Genomic DNA, 15,280 nt, shown 5'->3' on the forward strand with positions numbered 1-15,280 from the left:
CCTACGGTGGCCCACAAGAGACATGTTACGGCTCGAGATTTAGGACAAAATGCCACACTTCCAGAAAACCTAGCAAATATGTCATTTTTACTGCCATCTGGTGGTCAAATAAAACATTGCCAATTTATAATGTCACTGCAAAATCTACTCTACAAAAAAAAAAACTCACTGTAAAAAGAATTGTCAAAGGCTGTAGCACCATGCTGTAGCACCATGATCAAGACATTTTTTGCTAAAGGTGTCAAAAGACTAGTGGGTCAGGAAGGAGATAAACGAGCAAAAGCAAAAGGCCTTTAACAAAGAAAATCCTATGTGAAGTTATAAGGTTTCTTGACATTGACGCTGTATTCTGAGAGGGCAGGAGACAGGTCCTCCATAGTTACAGTGTACTTCTTATCCTGTATTGTGGAGAGGAAACAAACGTCACCATCATCCAACCACACTCATCCTCATACACACACACACACACACACACAGCTGTAAAATCTATATCTAATGCATCTGTTAAGCACCAGAGAAGCACCAACCTTTGCCTTGCTCCTGGAGCTTCCTGAGGCGGTGCCCTTCATTTTACAGTACTGCAGTGCATCATTGGCAATATCCGAGATGAACTTCTGAGAAGCCAGGGAGATCAGTCGGATTCTACGGAAAAAAAAGAGCAAGTCATTAGTGTTCTGGTTTTTCCTGTTTGTACTCTGGCAACCTGATCCACACACAATTCACAAGTCTTTGGTGCAGAGGGTGTTAACAGTCCAGGGAAATCCTGTCTGCTCTTTTAGTCTACTCAAGATGACTCAGTTGAGTGTTGCATCTATATTTTCACATGGATGTTCTGCTCATTGCAGGGGCGCGCCTCTACTCAACCAGCATTTCCTGAAGCATCGTGGTGCTGGACTGAGCATCGATAGAGATAATGGTTTAAATGTTGACTGGGTTGCCAATACCTCACGAAAGTCACATCGTCAAAATGCTGGGCATCATCGAGCACTGGGACGGGAAGGGCAGCTGTCATGCAGACAACACTGGGCATTATCTGACCCTCATGCTCTTCAAGGCAGGCTTGGATGCAACAGTCTTGTTCCTATGCTGGCGCAGACTGCATATTTCCTTTTTAAGTATGTGCGGCCTGTCCATCGCCATGGTCAACGTGGTGATGGCCTGGTCCATGGCAACTGTGTGGTTTATCGGGCCTCAACAGTCTCCTGTGTCAGTCTGCTTCCTCCTGGCTCACGCCTCGGCCACATACGCTGCACTGCCGCTGCCCATGGTTTGCCTGGGTTTACTGGACTACATCTCAGAGGATAACAATAACAATTGCATTGGCAACCAGAGCCCCTGCTGCAAATCCCTAAGGAACATGGTCTTCACCTTGCTGGTGTGGGTGTTAGCTGTTGTTTACTCCTTCGGATCAGTGACACCTGACCTGCTGGAAATCGAGTATTCAGGAGGGGCAAAGGCTCTGGTGTGTGAAGTGCAGGAGTCGACGCTTGCTGTCTACTTTGTTTTGGGGCTTTTCATAGCAGTAACTTCCACACTGTTGCCCTATTGGTCGAGGATTCCCCGGTGGATGAAAGAGGCCAACAGGTTATCTGACCAGAGGGAAGAACCTCAAGCGAACCAGAAGAGTGACTTGCTGCTCAATTCCATCATGTACACGGAGACAGAAAGTGGTGAGGACAGTTTCCTGGTGGAGACTGTCCAGCAGCGGCCACCTCTGTTCCTCAGCTTAACACTGGGTTTTGCTTCAATATGGATGCCTTACCTGATCATATCTGTGGTCTGCCAGCTCTTAGGCTTTGGAGTACCTGGCTCTACCTAGCACGGGTACCAGGCTCTGGAGAGATTAACCTGTTTGGCCTCTAATGAGTAAGCCATAGACTTGATATACTGCATGTGGAAACCATGAATTCAAGACCGGAGGAAGCAAAAATCCACCAAAACAAGGAAGCAACACCACATTTGCTAACATCTATCAATGGATAACCAATTCAATTTCAATCAGACTGTGAAGAGCAAAGCTTCTAACTTTTGCCCGCCAGACCGGCTGAAAAAATCTCGACAGGGAGAGTGTGTGCCTCTCTCTTCCTCCCCTCAACAAATATTTAAGTGCCCTTGAGCAAAAAATGTAACTGCAAACTGTTCCAGTGGCCACAAGAGAAGACTGTAATTGCACTGGGTGGTTTCCAAGTGTGAATATGTGAAGATGTGTGTAGGAAGGTAATGCTGAAAAACAGCAAGAGTGTGCAATGAGGCTAAACTTTGTAAATATTTCTAGAAAAAAACTAAAACCCTAAAACGTAAAACCTTCTAGGTTCATGTATGTTTATCATTAATTACAAAGAGAATTATAGAGTATGGGGAAATGCAAACGCTATTATGATTAATGATTTATATCCAATCCCATGTAACTGTAATGTATGTAACAGTATTATGCCATCTGGTGGTCAAACACTTTAACCAACACCCCCTAAACACATAGTACATGGATACATCCCTCAATTCAGAAGCACAAATATACTTAGATTTTAGTTGGTTTTATTTTTCACAATAAAACATTGTCATTTTACAATATCACACAATGCAAATTTTGCTCTACAAAAAAAAAACAAAAAAAAAACAAATGGCAAAAATGACTGCAAAAAGAATTGTCAAAGGCTGTAGTAAAGCACCATGATCAAGACATTTTTTGCTAAAGGTGTCAAAAGACTAGTGGGTCAGGAAGGAGATAAAACGAGCAAAAGCAAAAGGCCTTTAACAAAGAAAATCCTATGTGAAGTAATAAGGTTTCTTAACGTTGACGCCGTATTCTGAGAGGGCAGGAGACAGGTCCTCCATAGTCAGAGTGTACTTCTTATCCTGTATTGTGGAGAGGACACAGATTAGTACACCATGAATAATGAGGAACAAAAAGATGGTAGCACTGTCACCATCATCCAACCGCACTCATTTCATACACGCACACACAACTGTGTGTGTGTGTATGAACTTAGTGAGGTACTATATCTAATGCATCTGTTAAGCACCAGAGAAGCACCAACCTTTGCCTTGCTCCTGGAGCTTCCTGAGGCAGTGCCCTTCATTTTACAGTACTGCAGTGCATCATTGGCAATATCCGAGATGAACTTCTGAGAAGCCAGGGAGATCAATCGGATTCTACGGAAACAAAGAGCAACTCATTAGTGTTCTGGTTTTGCCTGTTTGTACTCTGGCAACCTGATCCACACACAATTCACAACCCTGTAACTGATAAATATATTCAATACACTTGTATTCAGTATCATTGGTAAGAAACTTTCCCCTTTTCATTTGAGTGTATTCATACACTTGTCAAATAAAAACAGTGGTCAGTACAGTTCCTGGAACCGTTTCTTCACAGATTACCTTGCCTACTTTCACTTTCTTTCTGACATTGCTGTGTCACCTAGGCAAGTACACAGACTAATACAGCCAGATACCAACCTGAGGAAGATGCCCCCCCGCCCCACACTCCCATGAGACTAGTTTTTTTAATGGGACAACTGTGAACAGCTGTGATTGTGGAAAGTGACATAGATTTGTGTCAAGGTTCGATTTGGTATTGGACAGATGGACACTTTGCTAGTCGGTCTTGGTAGCACTTACATTCTTGGATCAGACGCCTCAAAGCCGGCCCGGTTGAGGTAGTAGCCTGTCACTGCATCAGGAATCTGGGAAAAACAACGCAATAGACCTCAAACATTAGTTGAGATTCAGTTAGCTTAGATTTCACTGCTACCAGCAACCTATTTTAGAAGAACACCTCTGTCATTCAGTGATTATCTAATGAAAATGTACTGTATGGTACATCCTCTGACCGGGGCAGTAAACTAACCCTCTTGTCTAGCGAGGACAGTGGCTAGTAAATGCCAAAATCCAGCCACCACTTTCACCATTTTACCAGCCAACTAGATTTTTACAATACGACTTCTCGGTGATTGCTGGTGATCTGCCAGTGTGACCAGAAGCATAGGCAAACTTACCAGCTGTTTCCAAAATTAACCAGACTTTGGCTGGCAGCTAATGCTAATTTCCCATGACCTTTGAGTAATGCTGCATTCATATCATATGGGAAAAGAAAGTATATACAATCTCCCTATTTGAAAATTCTGTTCACCTCAGCTTTCAGGTTGTAAGTACTAGGCCTACTTGGGAACTAGAGGTTTGGCAATGGATCCCAATTTCTTTGACTTCCTGAATTCAGACATTTGTCATCACATCTCTTAAAATGACAAGGCAGGACTGAACTACTTACTGGATTTTTAGTTAGTGGTTGACATTGCTATGTTCGGTTTGCCATAATCTCAACAGCAAGTTCATGTGTGAAAAAAGCTGATCGGGAGCAACCAACGTCTACAGAAATCTTCAATCGTGGCATATGACGACTTCAAACGAGTTTGAAAATATGAACACATTCAAGTTAGTGGTATGAATCTTAAGTCGCACTGATTATTCCCATATGACGTGAATGCAGCATAACCTGCCTGACACAACTTGACTCACTGTAGGAGTGTAATCCTCCAACTGCATCAGGAAATCTGCCAGGGGCGTGGTGGTGATGGCAGGCTTTACATCCCCATTAGTGATGCCACCGGGAACATAGACGCCATTGGATACAGATGTGTCTGATGATGGTGTCACCATGGCAGCTGAGGCTGAAGCTGCAACACAAGGTTTAAGGATGGATGCATATTCAGTTAAACGAGAAATAAAAGTTCATAATCATCTATAAATAACAAGAGGCCACAGTTTTTACTCCTGGGGAAAGGTATTTTTAACTGCTTCAAGGTATGTGGTGTACAAAATCCAAACCTTGTTTGCTGGTGTTGCACAGAATCCCAGGTCTACAAATCAAGTTGCATGTCGTGGGAAAATGTTAATTACATTTAAACCAAAAACATCGAACATCCACAACACCCTAGCCTACCTAGAACCATCAGACAGAACTTAGTTGGCCTAACTCACTGTTAGGCTCAACACCGCCTACCTTACTAAAGGTAACGTTAGCTACATAACTTACCATTACTAGTGACAGAAGGGATGCTGCTGACACTGGCTGTAATATTATTATTTGCGATACAATTACTTGAAGTTGAAGACGTCGTCGATGAAACACCTGTTGTGACAGACTGGTTAACGTTATCAATGTTCATGTTGATGTTGTTTTCGTTCTTTGCAGGTCAGGAGCTTGGCAGTGTTAGCTAGCGTGCTAACGTTACCTAGCTAGCTGGCGCAGAGAAAAGTCCAAATAGACGTACACGTTAGCTATTTCGGCAAAAAAAAAACACGATATATATGATACCAATCTTCTACGAACCGTGTGTTGTAAACTAATACTGTTACTGTAACTTATAGCATATGGAAATCGCAGCGTCACAAGCTAGCAGTCCAAATGTTTGTTACTGGGCAGCGAGTTCACACACCGCAGAGCTGACTGAGTCATGTGACCCAGCGAACTGACGGAGATAGCCGAAGTTTTCCGAAAACGTGCTGCATCCGACATTGTTCAAAAGAATGTCAGGATTTAGGAGTTTAGTTTTCGCTTTCAGTTTAATAGTCCGCATCAATCTCTTTTGAACTCACTTATTTCCCTTTTTCGTCTATTTTACAGACAGACAGTTAGAAAACATATGACTTAGTGTACCACTGTGAGTGAGCAGATAATTTTCATTTTGAACCCCCACATGTTTTATTTACTAAGTATTTCTATATAGTGAACCTAACAAGTTCAATGAATTTGTTAAGAAGAGGCGCGGAAATGACCGAAGCCTAAAATGGATAGCTAATAATGCTGCCTTCAGGTACTGTCATATATATTCACAATTACGAGTTGTATCTCACATGCGCGATTACCGAGTTGCAATGAAAGCCGTGTCAACAACTGATGGTAAACACGATGTACATGCATAATGCACATTTCTTCTTGCCGCGTGATTTCTAAAATAAAACAGCTACTAAAAACGACTTTCGTTACAGGGACATTTGTTGTCATTACTTTCGACCAAAACCAATTGAATTAGACTCTCTGTTTGGGGGCTTGGATTCGCTGCTAAATTGTATTCACGACTTCTAAGTTAGGATATGGCAGTTTACGAGGAGCGTTGAACGCAGCAGAAGGACCTTTAGATGGCTCTGCTTTAGAACCAAGGAGGTTCTATATTAACATACATTAGAACACAGTAGGGGGCGATGCGGAACTTCCTGCCAGAATTCTACCGGAAGTAAGTTTCCTTATTGTGGCTAGCTTCACGCCGCTGACGTGTTGCACTGCTGTTTGTGTCACAAGATATTGGTGGGAGTATAATGCACATTGTGTATGTAGGAGGGTCAGACAAGGTTGTAACTTATACGGAAGACAGACAGATACGTTTGGACACTTACATGGGACAAAACAGGTAGCTAAGCAAAACAGGGGGCAATTCTTCAATCTGTCTGTTTAATCAATGATGAGTGTGTCATTTTCATATTATCCAATATGCGATATCGTTGGCCTAATCTGTTGGGTCTTTTAGTAACGTGATTGAAAGGGAAAAGGTGTTTTTGATCGTGAAATTAAAGACGTAATTTACATAATTTCAGATGATGGCTAATCTGTGGTTGTAGAATCTAATTGAAAATAGTAGGGATATGTTTCCATATTCAGCAGGTAATCAATCGCAAGTCCCAAATCATTTCTATGAATAAGATTTAAAAAGATTAACGACTGTTTTAGAGGAATACGGATAAACTAGCTCTCAGCTGTTCATTACCTTGTCAGATATTGTCTAAATCAGTGGTTCTCAACGTAGGGTCCGGGGACCACCAGGGGTCCTTGAGTGAGTTCCAGGGGTCCCCAGCAAATTGATGAATTGTTAAACTTCAGCATTATTTAATTTACAATAAGTTAACTCAATTAGAATATGTAGAAGAAATGTAGAATATTTTGGCCATAGTTTCACTGTTATCTCTCTTCCTACAATAGGTCCTACAGATAGTCATGGGATTCTGGACAGAATCATTTCTTGTAGAGTTACCGCTTGTACCACTACTTAAAAGGGATGCTAGTGTGGCTGACTGGCACTGGAAAAATTTCAAAAAAAGATGTCGATATGCTGAAGAAGGGAGTCATGAGACAGAGGCATAATGCAAAAGAGGTTGTGGTTTTATTAACCAAAAAATAAGACAAAAATCAGGAAACAAAAAGACGCAGCCCCGGGATGCTACAAATATCAACTCAAATCATAAACACTTCCACAGCCTCACAGCAAGCTGTTACTCTCTCTCTACCAAGGTCAGAATGACCAGCTTATATACCTTCCTCAGCCCTACCTTGATTGGACTGAACTATTATCACAGGTAAACACAGGGTAGGCTATACAAGAGGAGGTATCATAAATGTTCTTAAGATGTAAATGAAAAATACATTTTCAAACATTATATAGGTTGACTATCTAAATAAAAAAATAAACAGTCACCATTCTGTGTGGGCAATTTAACTTCCACATTACACTTTAGCCAGGGTAACTCCCTCCCCCATTGCCTTGGTATGGCCCAGTCCACACCTTAAACACAGGGATGCAGACACACGCTGTCCCTTTTACTTTTGGGGGAAATAGGGTCAGGTGAAAAAGTAGGGGAGAAGCCTTTTCACAATCTAACAATAAAAATATTCTCAGATTTGGGTTTGAGAGACAAAATCTCATCAAATAGGGGGTCCGTGGCTCTAATGTGTCGTAAATTGGGGGTCCTTGATATGAAAAAGTTTTACAATGGCTTTGTACTGTTTCAAAGTTCACAGGCTGTTACTATGTCTTCTTCCCCTGTCCGGGTCATCGTGGTGGGAGCTGGCAGTCGAGGGGAGATCTACTCCCAGTTTGCATCCATCCATCCTCAACGCATGAAGGTCTGCAGAGGTTCAGGTCTTACAGAAAGTCACGCTTTACAGCTTCATGTCAACATGCAGGCTACTCATGGAATAATGATTTATGTGGATAAATTAATTTAAATCCTGTTTCAAATGGGTCCCTGAATTGCCAAAGTACTGGTATGTTTTAATCAGCCTGGGTCCCCACAGCAAGACTGAATTTACTCAGTTTGGCTCTTGGATTGAAAAGGTGCACAAATCCATGCTCTAATTCTTCCTTCTAGATTTGTGCGAAATAAATACACAAGGCAAGGGTGTCAAATAGGATCCCTGAATTCTTCTGAAACAGTTACTTGGTAAAAAACTGGTTTAATCTTTTCTAAGGTTGAGGTTGAGATTGACATCAATTATTTGACAATTTGGAAACACTTGATCTCTTTCCAAAAACATTTGGTCACTAACTCTTTCCAAGCCTGGAAAATATCTTAAATTACAACTGCCCAGTTTTTAAGATGTAATATCTAAGACAACAATTATTATGGCAACATTAAACACTGAAGTTGTCAATTTCAGGTTGTTGGAGTAGCTGATCCCAGGGAATTTGCTTGCAAGAAACTTCAACAGCAGCACAATATTGTAGATGACAACATATTTCACGGTGAGCATCAAAAGAAAATCAGAATTTCCCTTGTTTGTTGTCCACAGGAATTATTTCTCTGCGTCATACTAATGAATTCCCCATGATTTTATTCCTAATTAGACTGGTGCAGTATAATAGAAAGAGAGAAGTTTGCAGACGCCGTGTTAATCTGCACTCCAGACCGTCTTCACAAGGTAACTGATTTAAAACAAACTTTCATTCACTGTCAAATCTTAGTTTTAGGTTTAGTGTCTCATTGTTAGTCTGAACTATTTGGAAATGTGAAGTCTGTTATTAACCCTGTTTGTCTTCAACAGGAACCTGCGGTGGCATTTGCAAAGAAGGGCTACCATGTTCTGCTGGAGAAACCGATGGCAGTGAGTATTTTACAAATAAAGCAGTATTTCACCCATAATGCATCTGAACTTTGACCTTACCATGGGTGTAATTGATCCCTACAGATTGGTTTTAACTGAAATCCTTAGTGTGCTAGGTTGTAATGCTTTGTTTTGATTGGAAAACTTAACGCCCTATTCACTGTATTTAGTGTGTAAAACAACTCTTAACAGCAGGGTCCCTCACTGAATCTTTGGCTCTTATTGATCTTTAATCTACATAATTTTATTGATCTTTAATTAACAATACAAAGATTCTGTGTCTTCCAAACATAACACTGGTGAGCAAAGTCAACCTCATTGACTCTTAACAGCTCAATCCAACTGAAATTGTGCAACAATGTTCAAAGTTTTCAGATATGTATAAAGTAGATTTCTGAAGCAGTGGCCCATCTAAAGATGCAGTTTATACAATTTTTAAAACTGAAATGTCCGTAAAATGCTACTGTGAACTGTGAGGGGCAAATAGGACTACATGAAGCTCTTCTGCCTCTGGCCTGTCATCTTAGAAACCCCTACTTCTCTCAATCACCCAGTTTGTGTGGCTCGGTTATTCAGAATGTGTATTGTCGTGCCATCATAAGCCTATACTTATCTGTAGGATGCACATTTATTTTCATGCATCATTTAACCGGATGATGATACGATAGCTTGCAATAATGTTAGACATGAGATTTGGCGAGGTTGTTTTCCTCTGTAAGTGTTTTCCTGGACACTTAAGAATTCTCTCTCTCTGTTATGTATGTGTGTGTGTGGCACTTCTGCCCTCCACGCACATTTGTTAAAATTATTTTAGCAAACTGCCAAAGACTGCACAGAGATTGTGGAGGCTTGCACTCAGAGCGGTGTGATGCTGACAGTGGGTCATGTTCTCCGATACGATCCTGTCATCCACAAGATCAAGGTGAGAACTTTCTACCACATCTTTACCAAAACATATGACAGCTTTTGTGCAGCTTCCATTGTAACAAGAAACAAAATCATCCTCTATGAAGTTGTGTTAACCTAAAGGCATAACTAGTTTTTCAGTTTTAGTTTATTATAAGTTTTCTTCACAAGGCATGTGTCACTAAAGAGCAGTATTGTTGCCATTCCTCATTCAAACTAGCAGTGCATTTATAGTATCAGTATTATCAGGATCGACGGTGATCAGCAAATAAAGCTTAAATAAGAACATGTTTTGACGCGATATAATCCTTTTCCAAGGGGAGGATAAATGTCTCCTGACATGAAAATGCCGAATTGCCTATGCAGGCTAAATGACATTATATTTTTTTATTAGACATAACCAACGACACTGTTGTGTATCTGTTAACTCCTATTTAAAAATATGTTTTTGAAAGTCCGTCAATAAGTTGTGTATGTAAAAAAAAAACAACCGCTTACATTATTTATCACTATTCTCTATTTTATCAATTGCCGCTTTTTCCTGATTGAGGATGACTGGTCAGAATGAATGGTCAGTGCATTCTGTGATCAAATGAATAAATGAACTCAAATGATGCACTAGTTATTTTTTTATAGTAGGCCAATATCGATCGATCATATTGGTTGATCTGCTTAATAAAGTGCTTGGTACTGATATTGATTAGAGGTGAGCCTCTAATTCAAACTGGCTTACAGTCCTAATGCTGAAATTGTGTTTTTGGTTGAAACTGAAACCTTTTCCCACATTGCGACAAGTGGTTAAGAACTGTTGATCTTCTAGGAGCTGATAGATGCTGGAGTCATTGGTGATGTGATTCATATTCAGCACCTCGAGCCGGTAAGGAGGCAGATAGTGGAAATATTATGATATTGTAAATCCTGAATGCTTTTCATTAAACTCTACTTAACAAAGTGGATACTTACTTTAACATATTCCTTTTCCTTATTTCTTAGAATTAGGGCCCAACTGATACAGACAATGTTTTGTCCACTATTGATACCAATAACTAGGGAGAATAAACTGTATCCAGTATACCCTATAATTTTTTTGTGATTACCTGAGATACAGACGTCTCTTTGGAAAATATCTTAATAGAAATTTATTGGTGGAAGACATTCTGCCAAAACATTAAGTTGTGAGCTAATTTAATTTTATCAGTGTATTATTCAGGGAAAATGTACCGATACAGATATATATATGTAATTACAATATACTTGTTTGAGTGCACCTTTTTACCAATCTGGCCAGCCCTTGTCACTCTAACCAAAAGTGTTTCTAATTAAATGTTATATTTCAGTTCTGTGTATACAAGCTGAATCACTCTCTTGTTCCAGGTTGGGTTCTATCACTTTGCTCACTCATTCGTTCGAGGGAACTGGAGGAACGAAGCGGAGAGCTCTTTTGCTCTTCTGGCCAAATCGTGCCATGACATTGACCTAATACATCACTGGGCCGGGGCGCGCAGGTAAACCATCAGACAGCAGTCAATCATCAACTCAACAAGTTTCCTGGATGTTCATAGATAAGATTTGCCTTTATCCAAAATGCCTTGTAGTTGAAGTTTTTTTTAGAAGCAATCGAACCCCTGACCCTGGCAGTTTTGTTGCCATAGAACACTCTTTGAGCTTTACAATATACAGGCAGCATAATAATCAGCAGAGGCTGAGGAAGAAGTCAGACAGCGTTCTCTGCCTTTGAAAGAAAAGTTCTTTGTGGTTTTATGTATCCATGCCGCAGTTGTGGGAGGTTTAGGTTGTTTTCTGCATTTGCCTTTCTGGTTTTCTTGAGATGAATCATTAAGCATGCAGTTTGTACATGGCAGGTGTGTGAAAGTGTCATCATTTGGAGCTGTCAGCCACTTCAGGAAAGAAAACAAGGTGCGTAGTCCATCCAAACTGACCCAGCAGAAAGACATCATGACACTATTATCACAAAGAAATCAATAGCCACTGCACATAGGAACACAGTTTTTTTTTATTTTGGTATTTTTCTTTTTTCTACTGTTTTGTATGTTTTATTGTGTAACCCCTGCTGCCATTTCTTGGCCAGGTCTCTCTTGGAAAAGAGATTTGAATCTCAATGGGACTTACTGGAAAAAATAAAGGCAGTTTCTGTGACTGATGCACCTGCAATTCAGGCACCAGAAAACTCACATATAAAATGTATTTTAATTTTCCTGTTCGTCAATTAGACTAACTTACACATTGAATGAAGGACTCAGTTACAGTTAAAGCCAACCTTACCTTCTCCCAGTAAAAGTTTCATGTGGAGCTGATACTGCAAAAGTATCGAAAAAGTTGAAAGATGGGGATCAGGAAAAGAAAATGGCATCAGGAAAGGCTATTATTCATTTTCAAAGACCATAGAGCAGAATTGGCACTCACATTCACCAGTTACCAATTGTATATAATCAGCCCTAATTAATCAAACTGATTTAAAAACTAATTTCTGTTTTTGTTTTTCAGCTGTATTAAGTCTTTGACAGTTTCTCAATACTCTGCTCTGCTACTAACCAAAAAGCAATGAAATGTCAATATACATTGAGCATAAACTGAAATGTGACATTGGTAGTTTTGTGTCAGCCAACAGGTGCCGCAGATCGCTGCCTGGAGTGTCCCATAGAAGGAGACTGTCCGTACTCGGCAGGCAAAATCTACCTGGACAGAGTGAAACGGGTTATTATTCCTACATGTCATCTATTCCAACCAATTATCTGCTATACTTTTACCATCCATGAGCACTGTGCTGCACTTGGTGGCTAAAAGAGAACTGTGTGTGTGTCTTAGGGTCATGCTGGCTGGCCAGTGTCAGTCATATGCCCTAACTCGCTCCCAGACATTGAGTCAGTGACGGAGGCGCTCAGGACCGGACCGTACGGCCGCTGCGTCTACGAATGTGACAACGATGTCTGCACTAACCAGGTGAGAAAGTACTGGGTGGAGGGCAACAGGAGTCTGAGTCTGGCTGTTGATCTCTGTGGCACAGCATCCCTTTTCTAACCCACCATTTTTGTTTGTCTTAACTGTTCACTATTAAATGCAGCACAAATGCACTGATACTGATGGTATTGAATATACAGTACTGTGCAAAAGTCTTAGGCACCCAAGAGTTTTTGTATAAATTGTGTCTTAGATGTTTATTCATTTTTTTCTGCATTAGTGTCAGTAGACTCTTTATAGTACATTTTTTGATATTTAGAAACCTTTCATTTAATTATTTTTGAAAGCATCTTCGCTTTACTTTTTTTCTTTTACATGAGACTTTTGCACAATACTGTAAGTCTGAAATAGGGTGTAGGTATCAGTGAATTTCCCCAATACTTAAATCCAAAACCAAGAGCCACCTAACATGCCAGAAATCAAAGTAAAGCAACTTTCTGCCTGGGTGGCTTTCACATTAAATAATTAAATATAATCTGGTAATTTAAGATAACATTATGTAATTTCAGGCATAATGCTTCTTTCCATTTGTGTCCTTTTGTCTTATTTTGTTCTGCTTGTCCAGGTTGTGAACATGGAGTTTGAAGGCGGTGTAACAGCAGCCTTCTCCATGGTGGCGTTCACTGAGGAGATTTGTAAGCGAAAGACAACCATCTGTGGCAGCAAGGCAAGATTTTGCATAGAAACTCAAGAAAAGGGGGGGGAAGCGCAAATCCCAAAGATAACACAGGTGCTGCAAAGAAAGGAAGCCGGCAGAAAAGATCACAAGATCAAAAGCTATACTAAAGCTCAGGATGGCAAGGTGGATTTGTGGTTAGAGAGACTGTCCTGCTGTAACCAAATGGTCAGCCAGGTAACAGCCATGTTTCCTAGCAAAGCGTCGTTAAAGAACACACTGGACTCCTACCTGCTCACTCTAGCCTAATGTAAGAGAAGTCAAATCCCTGGACCAGTTGGGAAATTTGGGCAGGGGACGTGAATGATTCATCTCCCATCCCTCAGCAACAACTGTTGTGACAATCATGAACCAGATTGAACCAACCTTGAACCTTCCACCAGAGGACAACTGGTTATACTGAGCCTCTGTGTATAGAGTCAAGCTGGGGCCAAGCCACTTATCGCATTAAAGGTAATCCATTGAACTCTAAAATTCATTGTTGGTGCTGATATTTGCTCCAAAAAAACCTAAAGATCCTAACTGGTGAATAACATCAAACCAAGATAAAGTGCTATAATCTAATTTCTTTCAAAAACCTCTCACATCTGTTAGGAGGGTGTTCAATATTGCGAATCATGGTAGAATAAAGGTCTTGGGTTAATCTAGCTCTCAGTAATAAAACGCATTTCTCTTGCAACTTTAGCTGCAATATTGAATTGTCAACCAATCAAAATCAAGTGTACTATAAATATACAGATAGGTAAAGATCAATTCTGTGGAAGTATGTAAAGGACTCTACTGTCCTCTGAGGATACTGCCTCCACATCTTCAGTATTCATATAGATCCAAGATGGATGCACAAGCAAACTGCTGTGTAATGAATCCTGTCTTCCCACAGGGGGAGCTGTCGTATAACGGCCACGAGATTTCCGTGTTTGACTTCCTCACCCAGAAATCCACCAAACACACGGCGCCCAACAAAGCCCCCTGGCAATTTGGCATGAGCGGGCACGGCGGAGCAGACTACCACCTGATGGATGCCTTCATTTCTGCTGTGGCGGTGATTATGCTTATATTTATTTTTTATGTCCAGTGTTTATTCTTTCAAATCTATACGCACACTTTGAGGTGGTTGAGTGGTTTGGTGCTATTAAATGCACAGAATCTAACCTATAACTGCAGAAATCAGTTTTCAGAGTTTCCTGTAGAACCTTTCGGCCAGATGATGAATTTTCATTTTCTTTATATTTTCTACTTGTGGGGGGCACTGACACTGAGGAAAAGGAAACACTGAGAACTAAATGAAACACTGAGAATTTGATGGTTGATAAGTTGTGTGTGTGTGTGCAGAACAACGATGCATCCCTGATCCGCTCAGGTCCTGAGGAGACGCTGCAGAGCCACATACTGGTGTTTGAAGCGGAGCGATCGCGAGTGGAGAGCAGGGTGATCTACTGTGGTGATGCTAACCATACTAACATCTAAAAAAGCTAAAGATTCAAACACTGATGATATCTGGGTAATTGAAGCCACAATACAATTATGAATGATGGGCGTGTGTGTGTGTGAGAGAGGGAGGGAGAGAGAATGTGTGTGAGTGAATTTTCAATTAATTACTGTGGAATGTCAGCAGCTTAATGGAAGAATTTGATTTTTCATGTAATTTTTACAGAAGAGATGTGAATGTAACATATTTTAATAATTTCTTTTCATAAAAAGTTGCTGATCTGTTTAATTTAAATTGTCTTTGAATTGTGATTTGCTCAAGTGCTTCTTTATGTCACGCCACGCACAATATGACTTTCCCACCTGTGGTTGTATGAATAAAATATCTTTGAATTTTATTTGAATTTTTGAATTTA

General features: G+C 40.5%; 3 protein-coding genes across 4 annotated transcripts; 2 read left to right on the forward strand and 1 right to left on the reverse strand.

Moving 5' to 3' along the window:
- Window positions 1–235: 235 nt before the first annotated feature.
- Window positions 236–5,455, reverse strand: taf10 (TAF10 RNA polymerase II, TATA box binding protein (TBP)-associated factor). Of its 2 annotated transcripts, none has more exons than XM_071543239.1 (5): window positions 5,036–5,455; window positions 4,519–4,676; window positions 3,622–3,686; window positions 528–642; window positions 236–398 (listed from the first exon to the last, which is right to left on the reverse strand). In XM_071543239.1, the coding sequence occupies exons 1-5, from the start codon at window positions 5,166–5,168 to the stop codon at window positions 309–311; spliced, it is 561 nt and encodes a 186-aa protein (XP_071399340.1). In that variant the 5' UTR covers window positions 5,169–5,455; the 3' UTR covers window positions 236–308. The 2 variants fall into 2 exon arrangements, with proteins under 2 accessions (XP_071399340.1, XP_071399339.1); XM_071543238.1 differs by lacking the exons at window positions 236–398; window positions 528–642 and adding exons at window positions 2,528–2,856; window positions 3,039–3,153 and having other exon boundaries at window positions 5,036–5,451.
- LOC139664415 (uncharacterized) lies at window positions 968–1,819 on the forward strand. The gene has a single exon (XM_071543235.1). The coding sequence runs from the start codon at window positions 968–970 to the stop codon at window positions 1,817–1,819; it is 852 nt and encodes a 283-aa protein (XP_071399336.1).
- Window positions 5,456–6,297: 842 nt separating the features above from the next.
- Window positions 6,298–15,236, forward strand: LOC139664423 (putative oxidoreductase YteT). Its single transcript, XM_071543247.1, has 14 exons — window positions 6,298–6,410; window positions 7,786–7,897; window positions 8,432–8,516; window positions 8,619–8,692; window positions 8,816–8,875; window positions 9,690–9,797; window positions 10,602–10,658; window positions 11,156–11,286; window positions 11,644–11,698; window positions 12,404–12,496; window positions 12,608–12,742; window positions 13,326–13,427; window positions 14,317–14,478; window positions 14,769–15,236. The coding sequence occupies exons 1-14, from the start codon at window positions 6,319–6,321 to the stop codon at window positions 14,901–14,903; spliced, it is 1,401 nt and encodes a 466-aa protein (XP_071399348.1). The 5' UTR covers window positions 6,298–6,318; the 3' UTR covers window positions 14,904–15,236.
- Window positions 15,237–15,280: the final 44 nt, after the last annotated feature.

The sequence above is a fragment of the Centroberyx affinis genome, unplaced genomic scaffold (assembly GCF_046629955.1).
Source record: "Centroberyx affinis isolate AG114_WGS23_722 - 3 ecotype Tasmania unplaced genomic scaffold, CSIRO-AGI_Caff_v1 ptg004275l_1, whole genome shotgun sequence".
In the NCBI taxonomy this organism is placed as follows: Eukaryota; Metazoa; Chordata; class Actinopteri; order Beryciformes; family Berycidae; genus Centroberyx; species Centroberyx affinis.